Source organism: Protopterus annectens, chromosome 7.part0 (genome assembly GCF_019279795.1).
Source record: "Protopterus annectens isolate FY-2018-M chromosome 7.part0, PAN1.0, whole genome shotgun sequence".
Lineage (NCBI taxonomy): Eukaryota > Metazoa > Chordata > Ceratodontiformes > Protopteridae > Protopterus > Protopterus annectens.
In genome coordinates, this window is record NC_056739.1 from 1,570,245,109 (window position 1) to 1,570,266,459 (window position 21,351).

At 42.7% G+C, this 21,351-nt stretch overlaps 1 protein-coding gene across 5 annotated transcripts in view; it reads right to left on the reverse strand.

Annotated features, from left to right (window-relative positions):
- The window catches only part of PTPDC1 (protein tyrosine phosphatase domain containing 1), a 1,141,579-nt gene that overhangs the window by 1,044,537 nt on the left and 75,691 nt on the right, over positions 1 to 21,351 (reverse strand). For all 5 annotated transcript variants that reach the window (XM_044078123.1, XM_044078118.1, XM_044078120.1 and 2 more), the window contains one exon: positions 15,191 to 15,283. In XM_044078123.1, coding sequence (XP_043934058.1) covers positions 15,191 to 15,200 — 10 coding nt within the window. In that variant the 5' untranslated portion in view covers positions 15,201 to 15,283. The remainder of the gene's footprint in view (positions 1 to 15,190; positions 15,284 to 21,351) is intronic.

Sequence of the window (21,351 nt, forward strand, 5' to 3'; positions counted from 1 at the left end):
AGTCCTTTGAGGGGTAGAGAAGCATATCCCTACTGAGGATAAAGATGAACCATATTTCTGTTTCAAAAGTTTGAGTACTTTACCGAAGGAGACATCCTCAAGGGGTGATCTAGAGGACTCTTCCCCTTTATCGAAGTGGATGTATTCTGTCAAGGATTCCTGTGGGGAATTCTAATTGCCTCTTCTTGTAAGTACACTTCTGAGGTGGCTCACCAGAGGGATGCTCAAGGTAGGAGTCAAAAGTGTGACGAGAGTCCTGGGTGGGGACACTCTCCAGGCTTGAACGGGGCAGCTGCCCCAATGGGACAGGGTGAAAACACTCAGAGGCCAAGGTAGACAGCTGTGGAGGAGGTGGACCCAAGGGGACAAGGATGCCTTGTCCACAGAGGTGTAAAACATCTTCTCCACTGCCTCACAGGCAGATGTCATGGGAGAAGCTAGGGCCACCCTGACAGGAGCAAAAGCCACCTGCTCAGGATGTCTCACAGCATCACTACGATCCTGCCTCAGCGCAGAGGTTGGAGCCAAGCTGTCCAGTGCCAAGGCCCCAAGAGGAAGGGGCAGCTCTGAGAACATCAGAGACAAATCTAACCCCCTGGATCCAGTGCTGACTCTATGGCTCCGAGATCCCTTCTCCTTCGACAGTGTAGGCGCTGACTAGATCAGAGATGCAGTCAGAGTCGACAAAGTCCAAGCCTTCGGATCAAACACAAACTCGGACCTCTCAGGTCCAATGGCTCCAAAACCACAGGATGGATTGAAGTAGGAGTCAAAAGTTTGGTGTGGGCTGGTGGTACGTTCATAGATCTGAAAAGAGAAGGTGACAGTCAGACTACCAACTGAATCTTGACCACTTATCAGAATATAAACTCATGCACTACGGCAGACCACATCCTAATGCTGAAGCGACAAATGAGTTCTGAGGTAATCCAGGCTAAAGAGGAGGATTATAGGTAAGGGGAGGAACTCAAGCTATGGAGCCAAAGTCTACAGAAGTGGCCAATGCCAGATCCACAGTAGGATCGGAGAACCATCAGTTGAGAAACAGACAAAATAGACAACATCAGATCAACTCCTATATAAAGAAATCTGTGGAAGAGTAGATACGTAATTGTTTTTTTTTTTTTGTTTGTTTTTTAATAGTAAAAATGGGACCAACCATGTTACTAATGGCAGCAGCTGCTTTCCCAGGGATAGGCACAGCATTCTGACACAACAGGGAAACCTTCTCTGTTCCTTCTCCCAGCACCGACAAGAGTGACTTACCCTTGCCCACTGAGGAGACTCCAAAAGCTCACAGGAAGTGGTTAACCCCTCAGTTCTTGGTGGCTCTAGGTGCTGCACCATAGGAATTTGGGATAAATGATGAGTGGTCTGAGATACAACAAATGGCCTCAGCAGAGTCAGCCATATGCAGCTGAGGCAAATTACTAGCCTGCTATGGTGGCAAAGGCTTTTTCCTTTTTGTGGCTGGAAGAAGGACCGACCATGGGACAAAAAGTCTGTTCTAGCTTCAGGATGAAAATGGTGCCCCTTTCCCAGGGAAGGCAAGTGGCAATTGCCAGTAAGCACTACCAGTCCACAAAAATAGAAGTTATGTCTTACCATAACATTCCATCTGTGTTGTTCATCTTCTTTCATTCATCACTGATGGGTCCGGTTCCGAGCCCTCGGAACCGAGTCAGCCTTTCTATCAAGCTTGTGCCAGCCAAAAAAACTCTCGAGCTAACCTTCTACCCAGAATGCTCTTCTCCCGGTTACCTTAGATTGAGTTTGCTAGAGATAGAGAAGTAAAGCTGAGGCCACTTCTGCGCAAATACCCTAGGACACCACTTGGACCCAAAGCATTCCCCAGGAGCCTTTGGAGGGGGAAGGAGGGTGGGAAGTGATGAATGAAAGAAGATGAACAACACAGATGTAATGTTATGGTAAGACATAACTTCTTTATCTGATGTTGTTAATCTTCTTTGGATTCATCATTGATGGGACAGAATCCCAATCGAACTTGAGGTCCATGGGCAGCCGTTATGGAAGAACATTCTTGAGTACCATTGAGACGAAGGCAGCTCTCCCTCTGGAGACCAGGTCCAATTTGTAATGATTGATAAAGGCATGAGGCTTAGCCCAAGTGGCTGCTGCGCAAACGTCATCCATGGAAGCCTTGGAATGAAAAGCTACAGATGTTGCCATAAGTCTAGTGGAGTGAGCTTTAACTTTTGGCATAGGTTATTTTATGAGGGAATAGATGAAATGTATGCAATCTCTTAGCCATTTAGATAACATAACCTTGGAAACAGCACTTCCCATTCTAGGCCCAGAAAAGGAGATGAAAATCTGTTCAGATTTACGGATAGGTTTGGTCCTGTCTAGGTAAAATCTCAGTTGTAGAGTGTAGGCAGTACTCTACTTTACTTGAAAAATTTGGGAAGAACACTGGTAGGTCAATGGTCTGGTTAATAGAGAATTCAGAAACAACTTTGAGAAGGAAAGACAGATTCGTACGGAGTGATACTCTGTCTTTATGGAAGACCAGATAGGGCCTCTTGATACACAATGCCTGCAGCTCCAAGACCCATCTGGCTAACGTGATGGCTACTAAGAACAAGGATGTCCATGACAAGAACTTCAAGTCATACTTCGCTGCGGGTTCAAAGGGTTTTTGAGTCAAAGACTGAAGGACTAAAGTGAGGTTCCATGGTTCCACAGGCTGTTTGACAGGAGGCCTGATATGAGAGGTTCCCTTGAGAAAGGCTTTGCATAGATGTAAAGAGATGAGAGGGGTGCATCTATACCATTGTGGAAATTAGAAACTGCCGTCAGGTGTACTAGTATGGTAGAAGCAGAGGCTCCATTATCAAAAAACTTAGCCAAGTATTGCAGTACTGCAGTTAATGGAGCCGAATATGGGTCTAGCATGTTATCTTTAGACCAGATGTAGAACCCTTTCCATTTATCGTGACATAGTCTTCTGGTGGATGGTTTATGAGAGGCCAGAATGATGTCTAAAACAGGTGAAGTGAGATTAGCTTGCCTGGCAACTAACTGAAGTGGAGACAGCAAGCTGTCAGCTTGAGACTGGACAGATTCGGGTGGCTCAACCCTTGGGGGTGAGTAATCAGATCTGGAAGAGGGTCCAGAATCCACAGCGGATATACTAGGTGAGGCCGAAGGAAGGGGAACCAGACCTGTTGAGGCTAGAACGGGGCAATGAGGATCACCTTGCATCTCAACCAAAAAGCTTTTTTTAGAAATTAAGGAATCAGGGGAATGGGAGGATAAGCATAAAGAAGTCCCGTGGGCCAATCGTGGATTAGAGCACCCCTCAGGGACTCCCCCTCCGGGGGAAACAGGGCGAAATAGCTACTGCACTTATTGTTAGATGGGGAGGCAAAAAGATTACAGCAAGGCTGGCCCCAGTGGCTGAAGATTTCTGGTGCCACCTCGGGATTGAGGGACCACTCATGAGGCAGGAGGATGCATCTGCTCAGTTTGTCCACAATTACGCTGCAGCTCTCCAGGATATGCTTTGCTATCAGAAAGCGGTTGGAAGCTATCGCCCACTGCCAAATTCTCATGGCCTCTCGACACAGGAGGTAGGACTTGGTTCCTCCTTGATTGTTGATATACCAGACCACTGACATGTTGTCTGATGAATTGCAACTGTCCCAGAATTGAGAACCGGATGAAAAGCCTGCAATGTTAACAGCACCGCTCTCAGTTCCAGAACGATGATATGCAGGTGGGCTTCTGACGTGGACCATGTGCTTTGGACTGTCTCTCCCTGGAAATGCCCCCCCCCCCCCCACCCGATCAGGGAAGCATCTGTGGTCACAAGGCCCTGGGCTGAGGGGATTGAAATGGGCGACTCCAAAGATCTGCATCTGGCCTCATCCCCAAAGGAGGGCCCGCTTGCAGGAACTGGTTATTTGAATATGGTAACTAAAGGTGTGATAGTTCGGGAACCACTGACAAAGAAGGAGCCATTACAGGATTTGCATGTGTAGCTTCACTAGGAGCACTATTGGAATTGAAGCTGCCATGGATCCTATGGCCTGAAGAACTTCTCTTGCTGAAACTTTTGTTTGACAAAGTATCACTTGGAGCTGGAGCCTCAATTGCTGGAGTCTGTGAGTTGGGAGTGACACCAGACAGGACCGGGTATTGAACACTGCTCCAATGAATTCTATTTGTTGTGTAGGTGTAAGGTTTGATTTCTTCCAAAGGATTGTTATTCCCCAAAATCTTTGCCAGAGAGAGTGTACAATGCAGTGCTGTTACCAGAAGATGCTCAGTGGGGGCGGTGAGGAGCCAGTCGTCCAAATATGGAAACGCCCGGAATCCTTGAAATCTCAAGTGAGCTGTAACCACTGCCATGCACTTCATGAACACTCTGGGGGCTGTAGAGAGACTGAACAGCAGGGCAGGAAATTGATAATGACTGGCCCCTAGCCGGAAGAGAAGAAGACTTCTGGAGCGTTTGTTCATTTTGATGTGGTAGCACGCATCCCGGAGATCTATCGGCCACATCCAATCACCCTCCCTTAAAAAAAAGAAGAATGGACTGAACCATGACCATCCGGAATTTGGTTTGGGTGACAGACTTGTTTAAGCTGCTGAGATCCAAAATGGGAATCCAGTCCTCTGTCTTTTTTGGCACCAAAAATAATCTTGAGTAGAATCCAGATCTGTGTTGGGCTGGTGGGACTGGTTGGATGACTCTTTTGTGAGACAGCTTTAGTATCTCTGAAGCTGCTTCTTCCCTTTGACTGGGTGGAACGTCGGGAAGCTTTTTTGGAAGATTTGGCTGACAAGAAAGGGGAATCATGTAACCTCTCTGTAGATTATACTCTGCACCCAACGGAGGTAATACAGTGCCAGGTAGCTTGGTGCCGGAAAAATGACCCCCGACTGCTTCCAGAGGTAAGCAATCGGGCTGCTCCTCAGGAACGCTGGTAAGGCTGTCCAGAGAAGGAGTCCCTGGAGCCTTGGTTATGAGGACCCCCTCTGCCTCTGTAGGGGCGTCGTCCGGAATTGTTACCCCCCCTCTGCCCCTGGGGGTATCATAATCACATGCGGCACAGAAAGGACCCTGAGATTTTTTGTGCCACATTTTTCCACTCCTCTGATTCCTGGAGAAGGTATGTTGAGGACTGGAAAATCATAGGCATACAGCAGACAGGGTCTTGCCATCTTGCTGGCACCTGGTTAGCGTGTCCTTCACTTTGAGTCCAAAAAGGGGTGATGCTTCGATGGGAGCATTCAAAAAGGAAGACTTGAACGGGTCCGGGAGGTCACAAATGCACATCCAGGCATGACGCCTCATGACAACAACTGAACCCGCTGCTATAGCCGTCCCTTCGGTTGCATGTCAAAGCAACCTCATGGATGAGTTGAAGATTGATTCCAGGGTTGCGAGCTGTGAAGCCATTTTGTCCCTGACCTCGTCAGACAGCTGTCCTGCGAGTGTCCCAAAGAGTTCGGAGCTCAAGTCCCTCTGGAGCCTCATAAAATGTGCCAAATAGTTCACTGACCATATTGCAAAGGTCCCTGATGCAAAAACTCGTTTCCCAAGTCTGTCCACTACACAGGACACCCCATTGGGTGGGTGGATAGCCAGACTTTCCTCAGCCAAGTCCTTTTTTGTGGCTGCCGCCGCCACCACCATAGCATTGACTGGTAACCCTCTGGATCAATGCGGGTTCTCCTCGGGAGGGGAAAGAATTTTGTCAGGTCTCAGAGGGATCGCCTCAGTGGAGTCAGGGTTCTTCCAAGCTTGCTACACAATGAGCTGGACAAGCTCGTCGGCAGGTGGGGTCACCCAAGAGGTACAAAGCCAGGCGTGGAAAGCCTGCAGGAACACAGACTCCTCAGACAAAGGGTTGGAGGGCTTCCAGTCACCTCTCTGTTTTAGCATTTCCAGGATGTCTCCGAAGGAGACATCAGGGGGTGACCATGGGAGCCCTTCACCATCATTGTACCCAGTGTCTTCTGTTAAAGACTCCTTGGGTGAGTCCATGTGCTTCCTCTTGCATGCCCTTTTTCAAGGGGGCTCCTCAGTGGGAGTGTCTATGGAGGACTTGGAAAAGTGGCTAACCTGGACAGGGGTGTCCTGCGACTTCTCTACCCGATGCCCCGGGAGGGTGGTCTGTGGCAGCTGTAGCTCAGGGGACAAAAACTGGGGTGCCGACGTCAAAGGAGTGCTTCCAGAAGCAAGAGCCCTCTCCATCGTGTGGAAAGCAGGTCCGCCCGAAGAGGGATGGAAGCCCGGAAGAGAGAAAGACAACCTCGGGACCGAGGTCACATCCCGCTCCAACGAACCCGCCCCCACAGATGCAGCCTCAAGCAGGATCGGTGCGGACGTGGCACTGAGGACTGAACTGAAGAAAAACATGTCTCTGTGCCCCGAGCCAAGGCGCCCACCCCCCAATCCCCAGATTGAGGAAAGGACCAGTTCAGCAGGAACTGAAGACCAAAGGGGCAAACCCGGAGCCTGAGTGAGTTCCACTAAAGGCTCCAAAGTGATGGGTTCTGAGAAGGACGTCGGAGCAGAAGGCTTCAGAACTGGAATGGTCGAAGAAGGAGTGTAAAACGGAGTCCTTGGGGAAACCAACCTAAGTCCTGCAGGTGGTGGGTCTTAGAAAGTGTGGGTATCCCCCTGGCTGCCAACAGCTGGTCCACAAGACGCACCACATCATGTTCTGAAAAGCTCCTGGTGGACCTAGTGGATACTCCAGACAGTCAGGTCGGTCAATGAAAGGGCTATACATCTGGCCCAGGAATGGATCTACAGAGGGGGAGTATCAGGTCTGTGGTGTAAGGCCTGCCGGCATCAAAGTCTCAAGTTTCAAGACCGGGATTAATGGGATCAAATCCAACTTGGTCGGAAAACGCTCGGTGCCGAAGTGGCACTCGGAGCTAAAAAGTACAGTTGTGTACACTTACCATAAATGTAGATGTTCAAGTGTATTCACTGTTGCAGTCATTACATTTGGGTTATCTGCTTGCAGGTAGCCCTCAGTCGGCCTGATTAACAAAGTGTTGGGTCCTGCGTCGGTTGCTGTCTCTTCTTCCATGACGTCAGGTTGTCAGGTGTATAAAACACGCAGCCGTCATTACATCAATTTTTCTTGCCCCAGATGTCAGGTGCCCCCCTAATGGGAAGCAATTAAATCTATAAATATACAAGGTTATACCACAAACAAAAAAGCAAATAAACCAAAAAGCTTTTAAGCATTGAAAAGGAGAGAAGAGGTATAGCCAAACCAAGTCAGGGGGCTGGAGGGAGGGTAACCAGGACTGCAACAGTGAATACACTCGAACATCTACATTTATGGTAAGTGTACACAACTGTGCTATGTTCTTCATGTTTCACTGTTGCAGTCATTACATTTGGGTAGATTCCCAAAGCTAAGGATGGGAGGAGGAATTTAGACAGCATTAGGACCAGCTATAAGGCCCTGCAAAACTGCAGTGGCAAAGCCAGCTCTGGATTTAGAGAAAATTGGCAAATGGTAATGCTTGATGAAAGTATGCACAGAACTCCAAGTAGCAGCTTCTAGGATGTCCCTGGTAGGTACGCCTCTGAGAAAGGCTGTAGAGGTAAATGCAGCCCTGGTTGAGTGGGATCTGATCCCCTGTGGGATAGGTTTTCCATGGTTTTTATAGCAGAAGTGAATGCAATGGCCTATCCATTTGGAGACAGTTCACTTTGAAATAGCCTTCCCCTCTGTCCCTGCAGATGTTCAGATTTCCTTTGAGGTTTAGTCCTGTCCAAATAGAATCCAAGTTATCTGTGTACTGTCCAAGTAGAATCTAAGTTGTCTGTGCACATCTAAGGAGTGCAGTATCCGTTTCTCTTTGTTCTGTGGATTATGAAAGAAGGCAAGCAAATGAATGAACTGATTAAAGGCCACACTGGATACCACCTTTGGCATGAAAGAGGGATTAGTCCTGAGAGACACCCTGTCCGCATGAAAGATGATGAAAGGCTCCACTGCCATAAGGGCCTGTAATTCAGATACCCTTCTTGCTGAAGTGATGGCTAAAAGGGAAGCTGTTTTCCAAGAAATGAATTTTAAATCCGCAGTAGCAGTTGGCTTGAAAGGAGGAAGGGTGAGTTTCTCCAATACAAAGTTAAGGTCCCAGGCTGGAGTTGGAGCTCTCCTGGGTGGTCTTAATTTTTTGGCCCCTCTGAGGAACTGCTTGAGCAGTGGAATAGAGAGGATGAGGAGGTTCTGTGTTATAATGAGCTGAAATGGCTGAGGTGTGAATTTTTATTGAGAAAAAAGACAAGCCCTTGTGAAGCATCTCAGTTAAGTATTGTAAAATCTGAGGTAAATTGGGTACTGCTGTGCTCATCCCTTGAGATTGGTTCCAGGCACAGAATCTTTTCCATTTTTCAGCATAAGATTTTCTAGTACTAGGCCTCCTTGCCTCTAAAATGACATCCACCACTGGTTTACTAAGAGATGGTAAAGGAGACCTTAGGTAATTAGCCAGGCTGCTAGGTTCAGTGTTTGAAGCTGAGGGTGCAGAATCTGGTTCTCCTGCTGAGACAGCAGGGTAGGAGTTTGAGGCAGGTGCCATGGGGCCAACAGTGACACACTGTGAAGGAGGGGGTACCAGTGTTGGCGTGGCCAGGCTAGTGCAATCAAAATCATCCTTGGTTTGTCTTGTTTGATCTTTAGTATTACTTTGGAGAGCAGAGGCAGAGGAGGAAAGGCATAAACTGATAGGTTTTTCTGGCTGAAGGACAGAGCATCCACTTTCCAAGCTTGTCTGTGGGAAGTCCTTGCACAAATTTTTTCCAACTGATAGTTCTGGGGGGGAGGCAAACAGGTTTATATATGGGCTCCCCCATTTGCTTGTCAACATTTTGAAAATCCTTGGTTCCAGTTTCCACTCATGTGGGTCCATGAGGGTTCTGCTTAGTCCATCTGCCAGTGTATTTAGTTTTCCTGGCAGGAATTGAGCTTGTTGATGCACTTGGTAGCTGAAGGCTTTGTTCCACAATGCCATGGCTAGTCTGCAGAGGGGGTAAGAATGTGTACCCCCCTGCTTGTTTATGTACCACATAACAGTGGTGTTGTCCATCTTTACCATTAATTGTCCTAGAAGAATGTGGTCCTTGAAGGCTGTCAGAGCACTCTGTACAGCTAACATTTCTTTATGACTGATGTGAAGGTGCATTTGAATTTGGTTTCATTTGCCCAGAATGCAGTTCCCTGCCAGTTGCGCCCCCCCATGCATAGTCTGATGCGTCTGTTGTTAGGGTTTGTGCGCAAGGAGTAGTGTGAATAGTAGTCCCTTGTTTTGGTGGCAGGCCTCTGCCCACCGGAAGAACTCTAGGCGTAGACAAGGAATGATAGGAATCATTGCTTCTAGATCCTGAGAATGTTGACACCATAGGCTTTTTAGATACCATTGTAGTTTCCTCATATGCAGTCTTGCATATGGAATTAAAAGAATGCAGGAGGCCATGAACCCCAAGGCTTGTAGTATTTGCCTTGCAGATAGCAGGGTTTTTGAGACCACTTGTTTGAAGTAGGTTGTCAAGTGAATTTGTTTCTCTGGCATGAGGAAAGCCATCTGGGAAGTTGTATTCAAGCTTGCTCCCAGGAATATAATTTGTTGACAGGGTACCAGGTGTGATTTCACAAGTTAGCACCCTCTGTACAAAAGCCAGATTATTCAAAAGTATGTCCTGGTTTTCTGCCTGAATTAGACAATTGTCCAGGTATTGGTATATTTGAATATTTCTTTGTCTGCAAAATGCAATGACTGGAGATAGGCACTTTGTGAGTACCCTGGGTGCAGTAGATAAGCCAAAAGGAAGTGCAGAGAACTGATAGTGTGTGTAGCCTGCTTTGAAGCGTAGGTATCTTCTGCAAGACTCCCTGATTGTGATGTGCAGGTATGCTTCCTTTAAATTTAGTGTTGCCAACCAGGCATCTTTGCTTAGCATAGGAAGCAACTGGTGACGAGTCAGCATTTTGAATTTTGGAATCACCAAAAAGGTGTTTAGAGTAGGCAGGTCCAGGATAGGATGCCATGAATTGTCTTTTCTGGGTACCAGGAAAAATCTCTAGTAGAAACCTTGTCCCTTTTTCTCTTCTGGTACCAATTGAATAGCCCCTATACATAAGAGAGAAAGTACTTGCTTTTGGGCCTCTGCCCACTGCTTTGGAGGTAGATCTGGCCAGCCGCTTGGAGTTGGTGACGTGTGGAAGTGAAATCTGTATCCTTGGGACACTATAATTAAAACCCATTTGTCCTGGGTAATAAGTCCCCAGTTCTTTGCATGAAGTGCATTTTTTCCCTCAAAGAGGCAGTCAGTTGAGAAGTGTTTGGAAGTTTTAAAAAGAAGTCATTGAGACAGTTTACCATAGGGAGGAGTTTTATTACTCCCAAATTTGGAAGTGGAGTCCCCCCACTGCTTAGTCCTGTGCATCCCCTGGGACTGAAGCCTGGATGCTCTGCTGGATCTGGGTTTGGACTGAGAAGGTCTGGAAGAGGCAGGAAAGGACCAGTTCTTAGAAGGCTAATGCCTACTAAATCTTGGAGGTTGTACTTGTAAAAAGTCTTTAACAGTTTACATAGATTTAGCTTTTTCCTCTATCTTTTTAAGAACTTCTGCCTTGTTGCCAAACAGGTGGCCCTGATTTAAGGGAGCATCCAGTAATTTTGCTTTAACATGATCTGGCAAGGATTGCTCCTTAAGCCAAGCATGCCTTCTAAGTACAGACCCAGTTACCGCAGCCCTGCAAGATGCCTCTAGTGAATCAAAACCACATTGCAATGTATGTTTACCAACTTGTTCAGCAGAATGCATTAAATCCTGTAAATCCTTATTTTCAGCACAATCAGGGGTCAACATCATTTTCTGTTTAAGCAATCCAATAATATGCAGCTGATACTTTAACATATGAAACTGGCAATTTAATGTCCTAATGGCCAAAGTTGCAGAAGTGTATACCTTCTTACCCCATCTATCCAGCTCCCTGGAGTCTCTATCAGAGGGGGTAGGATTTTTGGCAGTAGTAGCTTTAATGCCCTTGAGTCCCTGTGAAATGGTTTCAGGATCCGCAGTAGGAATTTTGAAAAGGAACTTGTGAGAGTCAGGAACCCTGTAATATCTATCAGGTTTTCTGGAAGCAGGAAGTAAAGAGTCAGGGGCCATGCTAGATTCCGAAAAGGCATCATCAACAATGTCCAGTAGAGGAGGTATAGCTAAAGGCCTGTGCTGGGGCAGGAGTAAGAAATCCATAAGCCTCTTTTTAGAATCAGAGAAATCCTGACTTTCCCAACAAAAAAGCTCCATGAGAGTATGCAAGGTTTCATCAAAAGAGAAATCCTCTGGGGGGGAAGCAGAGGGAATAGAGTCCTCAGCATCAGAATCCTCATAGGTAGATAAGGGTAAATCCTGGTCATCAGAGGAAACAGAAATTTCAGAATCCTGGTCAGAAGTATCATAAGCAAACTCAGTCCTAGGTCTCAGAGGGGGGAGGTTGGCTTCCCCTGATTAAAGTAATAAGGTCTTCAGTCATTCTTATCATTTGTTCTTTAGGCATAGAGGCCTGACCATGCAGTCTGGGCATCAGTTTTCTAGGCATGGTTTGAGTTTTAGGCCTTGAAGAAAATGATGGCGCTTGGTTTAATATGCAAGTCAGTAGGCCTGAATACACCCTCAAAAGCCAGTGCCTGCACAGTGGCTCCGGACCCATCCGAGGTAGAGACATCCGCAGGTTCCACAGTTGAAGCATCTCGCGGCCTGAATCTGAATGGGTCTCAGTAGAGGCCTGCAAATCTGAAGTAGTGGGTATCAGGGGCTGCGAAAGCGCCTCAGTGAGTACCGGCGAAGGAGGCGGCCTGTCTCTGTCTTTATCTGTGCATTTCTTCGGAATGTTGGTAGTCGGGTGGCTTACCGAAGACATATCAGGACAATTGAACCGAGCACCAAAAAATTTAGAAGCGCAAATATACCGATGACGGATAGTTCGTGGTTTAAATAAGGCACAAAACCGACAGCAAGGTATGTTGTGGTCAGGGCCTAGGCAAGGAATGCAGTACAAATTAAAATCTTTATGAGGTATTTACTTTCCACAAGAAATGCAATTATTTACTTTTACTGACATCGGTTTGGAGCAAAAAAAAGTTTCCCCAATGGGGTACTTAGCTTTTAGTTGAAGACTTCGGTTCTGAAACTCAAAAATGAAAATTTCAGGAGTCGGCCGACTGGCACTTCCGAACTGCTTCTGCTTCATGCACCGCACGGCAAGAAAGACTGATGTAATGACATCGGCTGCATGTTTTATACCCCTGACAACCTGACGTCATGGAAGAAGAGACAGCAACCGATGCAGGACCCAAGACTTTGTTAATCAGGCCAACTGAGGGCTACCTGCAAGCAGATAACCCAAATGTAATGACTGCAACAGTGAAACACGAAGAACATCGGTAGGTTCCAAAATTGTAACTAACAAAGTCATTGAAGGCGTGCCTTAGCCGTAGTGGCCACAGGTGCCAAAGTGGTAGTAATCGCAGTGAGGTCTATCATCCTTGCCGGAGGCAGGATCGGTGCCAAAGCTGGCGCCGATATCGTAGGTTTCGAGTTGCACGGAACTGACAAGGACGGAGCCGTCGAGGCAGATTTATGCTCAGAGGAAAACTTAGGGACCTTTGATTTCACGGGTTTACCCTGATCACCCGATGGTGAGGAGGGAACCGAGTGGGACCTCTTTTTGTCCTTTGTAGGAGGGATTGAGACTTCCATCACAGAAATGGCCTCTGAAAAGGGAGACTTAAGTAACCCTTTCAGTATCAGTTTATTTTTGCGCTCTTTAAGAGTGCGTTGACTGAAACTCTGACAAATGTCACAAGGAGGTTGCACCAAAAGGTGGGGCACCCCCAAACAGTATACACAATCATCATAATTTCAGAGGTGATCTCTGCCTAACATACAAAGCTATGTTAAACCCAGAGCTGTTGGACATGCTCCACTTAAAGAAATCCCAATCCCTCCAAGCTATACGCTCTAGGGACCTACACCTTGTCACCACAATAAACAGAACATGCTGGAGGGATAGATTCCTGTCCCACAGACTTCCCATACTCTGGAACAAACTACCTACCCTATGTATATCAAACAAAACTCCTCATTAGCACTCGTCAAGAAAAATCTTGATGATTGGATGGGAAATAGGAAATTCACCCCGGGGATCACCTCTGGGTCTCTGTTCGACAGGGGCACAGAAAAATCATTTTCTTGTGTGGCGAAAGCCAGGGTACCTTTTTGGCTAAACTTATATAGGCCCTAGGGCCAATAGCTTAGTACCTACCTATGAACCCATGAGAATCACTCTTAGGTAACTTGCCTTTACATGAAGCACAATGCTTAAACCCTGAAGTACCTTTCTTATCCGACATCTTGAAAGAGAGACACCACAGGCAAACAGTTTAACCAGTCTGTGCTAATAAGTCAAACACAGTTCAAAAACAAGATAAACCACACAGATGTAACACTATATGATAAGTAAAGGTAAGACAGAAACACCTTACTGAAGAAACCACTAACAGGCTAGGAAAGGAGGAAAAATACCACAAAAGTAAGGGAAGAAGGCCGTACCAACAATGGCACTTAGAAGTTTACCAACGGTAACTATGGGTAGAGCAGAGCAGAAAGATCAAGGTCTGACAGAAGAAAAAATACCAGAGATGCTAATCGCTCACTAAAAGAGAAAAATATCAAAAGTTTTCCACACAAAATATCAAATAAAGTTCCATTTAGCTGAGAGCTCGGCTGAAATGCGTCTTTACGGCTATGCAGCAAATGAAATCTGAGGTAACGGGGAGAAGGGCATTCTGGGTAGAAGCTTAGCTCGAGAGTATTTTGGCTGGCGCGAGCTTGTTAAAAAGGCCAACTCGGTTCCAAGTGCTCGGTACCGAACCCATCAGTGATGAATGGAAAGAGGATTAACAACATCAGATTTATTTTTTCAACAGAAAAAACACAAAGTAAAATACACTTTAAAACACTATACCAACACCACAAAAGAAAAATCAACACAACTTCTCCACAGAACAAAATGTTTTCAGTCACTTTACACTACTTTCAAACTGACGGAAAACAAGAGTGCTCCATTTAAAAGTACTTTAAAGCCCTGAGACAGTCCATAAAACAAAACACCCCTAGCTTTAATATAACTTTCCTGAAGAAGAAAGTAATAAAACATCAACAAAAATAAGAAAATAGATTTTTTTTCCTCAAAGAGAACTTATCTGCCCAGTGAAAGAAAGAACAAGCTGACAGTCAATCCTCAAAAAACTTAAGAGGAGCACACTCTTCGGTGGCAGTAAAGCTCGGAGCTGCTTAAGAGTTTGGGTGTGTAGAAGGTGCCCTGAAGCTTTGGAAGCTGACAGGCTGTTATAGCTTTGGAAGGATATAACCCATGTAGGTAGGGCTACTGCAAAAGTGATCAATATGACAAATATTACCTGTGATTTTATTAGATGTGATATGTGTGTGTGTGTGTGTGTGTGTGTGTGTGTGTGTGTGTGTGTGTACATGCCCATGCAAACATATGCGAGTACTCATGATTCTATGTTTGTTTTTTTCACTAATCTATGCAATATCTGATAGCTTGACATAGAAATAGTACCCTTTATAAATCATATTCCAAGGCAAAACGATACAAAACACATTTGTTTGCATATCAGTACTATGCAAGACTGCACAAATGTGAAGTATCCTTTGGGACAATGACACAAATGCTTTTCAATTGTGTTTAGCATTGATATGGCCTTTAATCCCTACTTTATTAGTACACATTTCACACTACAAGAATACCTCCACTAAGCCAAACCTGAAAAGAAAAAAAGAAAAATAAACTTTCTAAACAAAATAAGCAAGCAACTCTGTACCCAGTGACTTTGCAGGAAGATGAAAAGAAATTATACTAGAAATAAAACTCAAAACTTGAGCTCCACTACAGATGTATGGAACTCTTTAAAACTCTAAAGTGTAATGTCACAAATATGGATACAGCTCATGCTTTTATTCTAATCAGTAAGAAGAACCTATTCCACAGAAGCAGAACTACTCCAAAGTTCTTGGAAAAACAAACTCAAGGTTTAGACATTCACTCACAAACTTACATTCTTAACAGCTCAACAGGGAGATAAAACCAATTACCTGAATTCATGTCCGTAAGTCATATCCCAGTTTTTATTATAGAGTGCAAATGTTCATTTTTCAAGAAAATTCCTACAGCAGCTGCAGTTCAGTCTGAAAAAAATACACAAGTTTAAATACCTGTAATGTCTTTTACATAATAGTACAAAAATTAAACATTAATATTTATTTATTTATTGCATTTGTTTACCGGGAAGATCCATTGGACCAAAAAGTGCCCATTTTCAGTGGAGGCCCAGACAGAAAAGCTCCACAGTGATACAATACATACAATCTGATAATGCACAAGTAACAATACGATACATACAATGTGATAAAAACACAGGATAACAATTATGTCAAAATATATATGCATTGCATGCTTCTTAACTTCTTTGCTCAAGAATTCTGGACAAAGATAAAAATAATGGGGGGAACATAGGCCCAAAGTCATGAACCATTTATAAATATTATCCAAATTCAAGTAAAAAGTTAATAAAAAAGACACCTTTCATCAATATACATTTTTTGAACAATATAAAGTATGAAACACCCAACATCTGGCATTAATGACTGTAATACTCCGTGATTTACTAGAAAAAAATTTAAAAATTCATGAGGGACTTAGCATAAAATATGAGCCAAAACCAGGTACATTCTGCAAAATTCTGGACCTTGAAAATTATGACATAGTCTTGCAGTAAAGCAATCAATTCATAACTGTGGCAATTTAAGGACCAAATGGGAAAAAATCCAAGGCTAGCCAAGTAGGAATACAAAGAGGAACAAACTTGCCAAATAAGTGGTTTTTGAGGTATATCTAATGCTGAATTCCCTAAGAAAATAAAAAAGTGGTGCAAAACATGCCTGAAATGAAACAGGCACAGGCACAAAGAAAACTGAAAAAAATTGGCATATGATTCCACTGAAACAAAGATAATAACCATCCACAAAAGGGAAGTTTAAAGCCTACCAACTTAGAAAAAGAAAGAAAAAAAAAATCATCTTTGCATTTGGCTTCTTGGTGACCAATATGAGCAGAACACAGTGCAAAAACCTAATTCCCCGTTGGTTTATTATTTTTTTAAGAAAATACCAAAACCCTTTCAGTTTTTTTTATAGCAAAAGTAGATTAAGTACAGCTTTATAGGCTACCACCAGGACCTCGGCAACCATCTAAATTTGCTGTATGTGAAAGTCTGTGATCTCAGGTGCTATACCATTATGCACAGTGGTCAGATACTGAGGTTACGATGATGCAAATCCTTTTCAATCTTTATAGATTTCTGAAATGAATGAAGCCACAGAGAAAGTACAGTTGTGTAAGTAAACTTACAGTAACAATAAATGTTCAAATAGATCACATGTGGACTAAATCCTGCTTTATGAACACGAGACAGTATTCAAAGCTTCAGGACATGTCACATTGATTTGTGGAAAGTCACATAAAATCAGTGGTTCGGGTGTGAATTCACAGCTTTTTTGCCACAAGAAGGGACACCAGAAACCTGAGAAATACATAAAGGAAAAAGCCAAAACAACAGGGAAAAATCACAAATGTTCGAAACAACAACAAAAAAATCTTCTTTATGCAGAAAGTAAGCCCCCATGTACTCCTAAACCCTCTTTTACTGATATATACACCAACTCAGAGATTACAAAACAGAAGGAAAAGGACAAATACCTACTCCGTGCTGTACTGCGAACTTGCACAGATAATCCTCCATTAAAAGAATGCTTCTTAAGCCAGTAAATGAAGAACATTTGCTTTTTTCAATGTTTCACCAAATCAGCTACAACCATAAAAAATATATTATGTACAAAACACATACCCAATATGTATACACATTCACATCCTAGAAAAAAAGCTAACAAAAAATAGAGAGAGGGAGGGTTTCCCAACTACAAGAGTGATCTATTCCAACATCTACTGTTATGCTAAGTTTATTTACTCAGCTGTAATACATTTATCAGTAGATTATTACTGCGTTAGCCTAAGCTGTAGGGGTAGATTACCTGAGCTCAGAAATATAGGGAGGTAGAAAATTAAGAATGCAGGAGCCCCTGAAAAATAAATTCTTTTAAAAGTATGTACAGAGGACAAGTTGTTGCCTCTAGGATGCTTTGACTTCACCTCTTCAAACATCAACAAAATAAGCCACAGCTGTGGTAGAGTGGGCCCTGACCCTGCAAGAAGTGACTTGTTATGCTGATATTAATGAAAAGAAGGTATAAGACAACCATTTTGAAATAGTACGCTCTTGTCCTTTTTTTCTAACCTTCAGAGGAAACAAATAGTTGCTCTGCCTTCGTGAAGAATTTTCTTCTGTCCAGGTATCTCTGAGCTGCATCTAAATCATGCAAACTTCTTTCTCCCTTGTTTTTAGGCTCTGGAAATAATACAGGAGGATTATTTGCCTGCTTGATTCAAGGAAAACTCTGAAACCACTTTAGGCATAAATAAATAATTTCTGCTGAAAGATATCCTGTCCTTGTGGAAAATGAGACAGGGTTGAATCACCCATAAGAGTTTGTAACTCAAGACACACTTCTTGCAGAAAGTCGCACTGTTTTTCAAGATAAGAATGTCAAAACAACAGAGTTCAAAATGGCCGCTGTTCTGTGAGCACTGCTATCACCTAGGTCTCCAATATACCCTGGATTAAAACAAACCCAGAAGGCAACGCAGAATTAATAATACAGAAATAACTGTAGATATTTACTGCTAATATCATCCAGCAAACAAAAGAGGAAGAAAAAGTGACAGATTCAGCTCAGAAACAGCAGGATTAACTAAGATTTCTGAATAACAGCTTAAGCCATGTGCTACTAAGGCCCTGCATCTGACTGCAACATTGGTAAAACACTATACAGCAAGATGTCAAAAGAGGAAAATAATATGGAAACAACAATAACTAAGACCAAATTCTCAGTACTAGCCTCACCTGAGAAAGACACAACTTCAAAAAGACAAAAGACAACCAAACTGACAGCTCTAAAACTACAAATAAATCCAAGTCAGACCAGCCAGCTAATCTGGAAGACATAAAATCTGCCTTATTACCTATCCAGCAAGCAATAAAGGACTATCATTACAATTTCAAATCTTTGGTGACTCATTCAGCCAAATAATATCCAGAATGGAAAAATCTGACTCCAAAATAATAGAAAATTAAATAAAAATAGACTCTATTTCTCAAAGAACTGATGCCCATGACAAAGAAATACAAAACTTACAAGCAAAAATAACAGACCTGGAAGCAAGATCTCGAAGGAACAATATCATCATCAGAGGAATACCTGAAACTGTACTTCATAACAATCTAATACCAATAATCAAGCAAATAATAAATTCCATGCTAGAGGAACCTGAAGAAATGCAGCAAATAACAATAGAGAGAGCCCACAGAGCCCTGAGGGAAATGCAAACACCACTGAAACCAAGACCTGTCTATATTAAAATATTAAACTATCAAGATGTAAATAAAATTATACTGGCAGCAAAGAAAAAAGGCACACTCGCCTGGAATAATAATAAAATCTCCTTTGCTCAAGGCCTCCCAATACAAATAAGACAAGCAAGACAACTAATATCTCCATACTACAGGTTCCTAAGAAAAAAAATCAAATTCCAGATGAAATATCCAAACCAGTTAATCTTCTACATCAAAGAGGTTAAATACATGGTCACTAACCCCAAAGAGGCAAAAGAGACATTCCTGGCCATTTTCAAGCAAATTCCACCTTCAGAAGTGAAATAAATCCACAAAAAATGATAAAGGACCCTTGGGTGAAAAAACAACCCCATTCATGAGCACTCTAGCTGGGATCCAACTCTAAAAGCTTCCCCTTGCTGTCTAGGCCCTTAAATCCATGATGTGAGCTATGAGAAACAGGAAAAGGAAGTACAGCCTGGGTAGGAACCAAAAATAAACTGCCGTTTCCAATGCGCGAATATAGGAAGGAGCCTCCTTCTGGGACATTAGTCTGCAAATTCAGTCCCCCTACGATTTTGAAGACTCCATTAAGAACAGTCAGACAAAATGGATTTCAGCAAGCTCCAAAAGATTTTACTGCCTGAAAAATGAAAATTTATCTGCACCAGCTAAAAGAAGAAAGCTGCACCATAGATGTCAACCAACCTGCAAGCAAAACCTTGAAGAAATAAGGTACTGTTGAACTGAACCATTCACTAAAACATTACACCCAGTACTGTGTAGGTGAATGAAAATCCAGCCTTAAATAATAGGCAAGAAATAAATTGTCAGAAACAGGCTAGCTCATAGATTAATATTGGGAAAAAAGGAAAAAAAATTGTTAAATTTTTATGTAAATACTAGAAATGTGTTAAAGGATCCTGGATAAAAGTAATCTCAGGAAAATAGTAAAATAACCTGACAATCTTGGGGTAATGTAAATATAGCCTTAATATGTTAACTATAGCAGAAGGACTGTTTGGCTAAGCTGTTTTTTTTTTTTTTTTTTTTTATGTCTCTCTCTCTATACTTCCTACCTCTGATAAATAGGTGCCAAGTATAAATGTTACAACCCACACAGATTGATGTGGAAAAACATTACAGGCACCAAAGAAGGCGGAACTCTGAATAAATAAAGGGGAGGAAAAAGAAGTCAAATGAAAGAAAAATGTAAAAATGTCAAGACTGATTGTTTAACAATATTACTATGGTACATATATTGCTATAATTTACTGAGGAATGTATATTAATATGCTGTTTTAAAAATACTATTAGAAAGAATTAGTCACAAGACAAAAACAATACATGCTGTACCTTAAATGCAATACCATAATTGTATAAATAATATGTTGGAAGAGGCTAGGGATATTAAGTAGCAGTGTTTATTGAGGGAACTAGTTTGTTCAGCTTTGTCCACATTGTTTATAGTAACACAGGGGGGATAATATGCATTAAATCTATATCTAAAAAGAAAACACATTCCAAGATTAGACGTAAAGGTAAACCATATAACGAACCTTCATCCTCCTCCCCCCTGATTATTCCTGGTCCAGGGATATAGTGGTTAGGCACAGAGTAGGGACGGGGATAAATAGATGTTTTCCTAAACCATCCAACAGTAACACATACAAAGATAACAACACAAAACTAATATACATGGCATGTCTACGGAATACACCTAATAAATAAATGTGGGAAATAGAATCATGGAATGTTAAAGGGCTCCAAAACAAGAAGAAAAGAAAACTATTCTTACACCTTACATTAAAAACCACAGCCAACATCATACTAATACAAGAAACACACTTGACTGCAGAGCAATGGGCAGAAATTAGCAGAAAGAAATGGATAAGTCAAATTATAGCCTCAGAGGGGAAAACAAACAGTGCTGGGGCTGCCATAATAATTAAAAACCAATTTAAGGAAAAAATGCTTAAAACAAAAGCTGACAAGGAGGGAAGATGGTGTTAGGTAACATTTAGTAGTCCTACAATACCAAAACCTATAATGGTACTTAATGTTTACGCACCCTGTAATAACCAACAACACTTTTTTATGTCATTATACCCAACCTTAAACCAATTTAAAGATCACTACCTAGTGATTGGAGGTGACTGGAACACATATCAAAACCCAAAAAAGGATAAATCTAATCTGACCAATTCACATAATAAACAAGCCACATTAGCCCTTAATGAACTCAAACAAGATTTCAAACTATATGACCCTTTTAAATATGGGAACAGTGCAGATAAAACAGGGAAATTCACATTCTATTCGCAATGCCACAAAATGTGGTCAAGGATAGACTTCTTCTTAATCCCCGACATATTCATTAACATGGACCCAACAATAACTATACATACCAGGTTCTTTTCAGATCACACCAGAATCACATTGAACATTAACTGGGACAAAAAGATATATTTAGAGAATAGGGGTCATAATTGGTCATTAAACCCTCATTTACTTTCCAAAATGGATGCAATAAAAGAAACAGAAGCAATACTAAAAATAGCTCTTACAAATATCACAAACTCCCAAGTACCAACTGACATAGAATGGGCTGCAACCAAAGCACAAATTAGAGGATTGTTTATCAAAAAAGCAGCATACTATAAAAAATACAACTGAAAGAGGAGCATATACTGAAAGGGAAAATAGAACATCTTGAAAAAGAACTAATAAATAACCCTAAGAACCAAA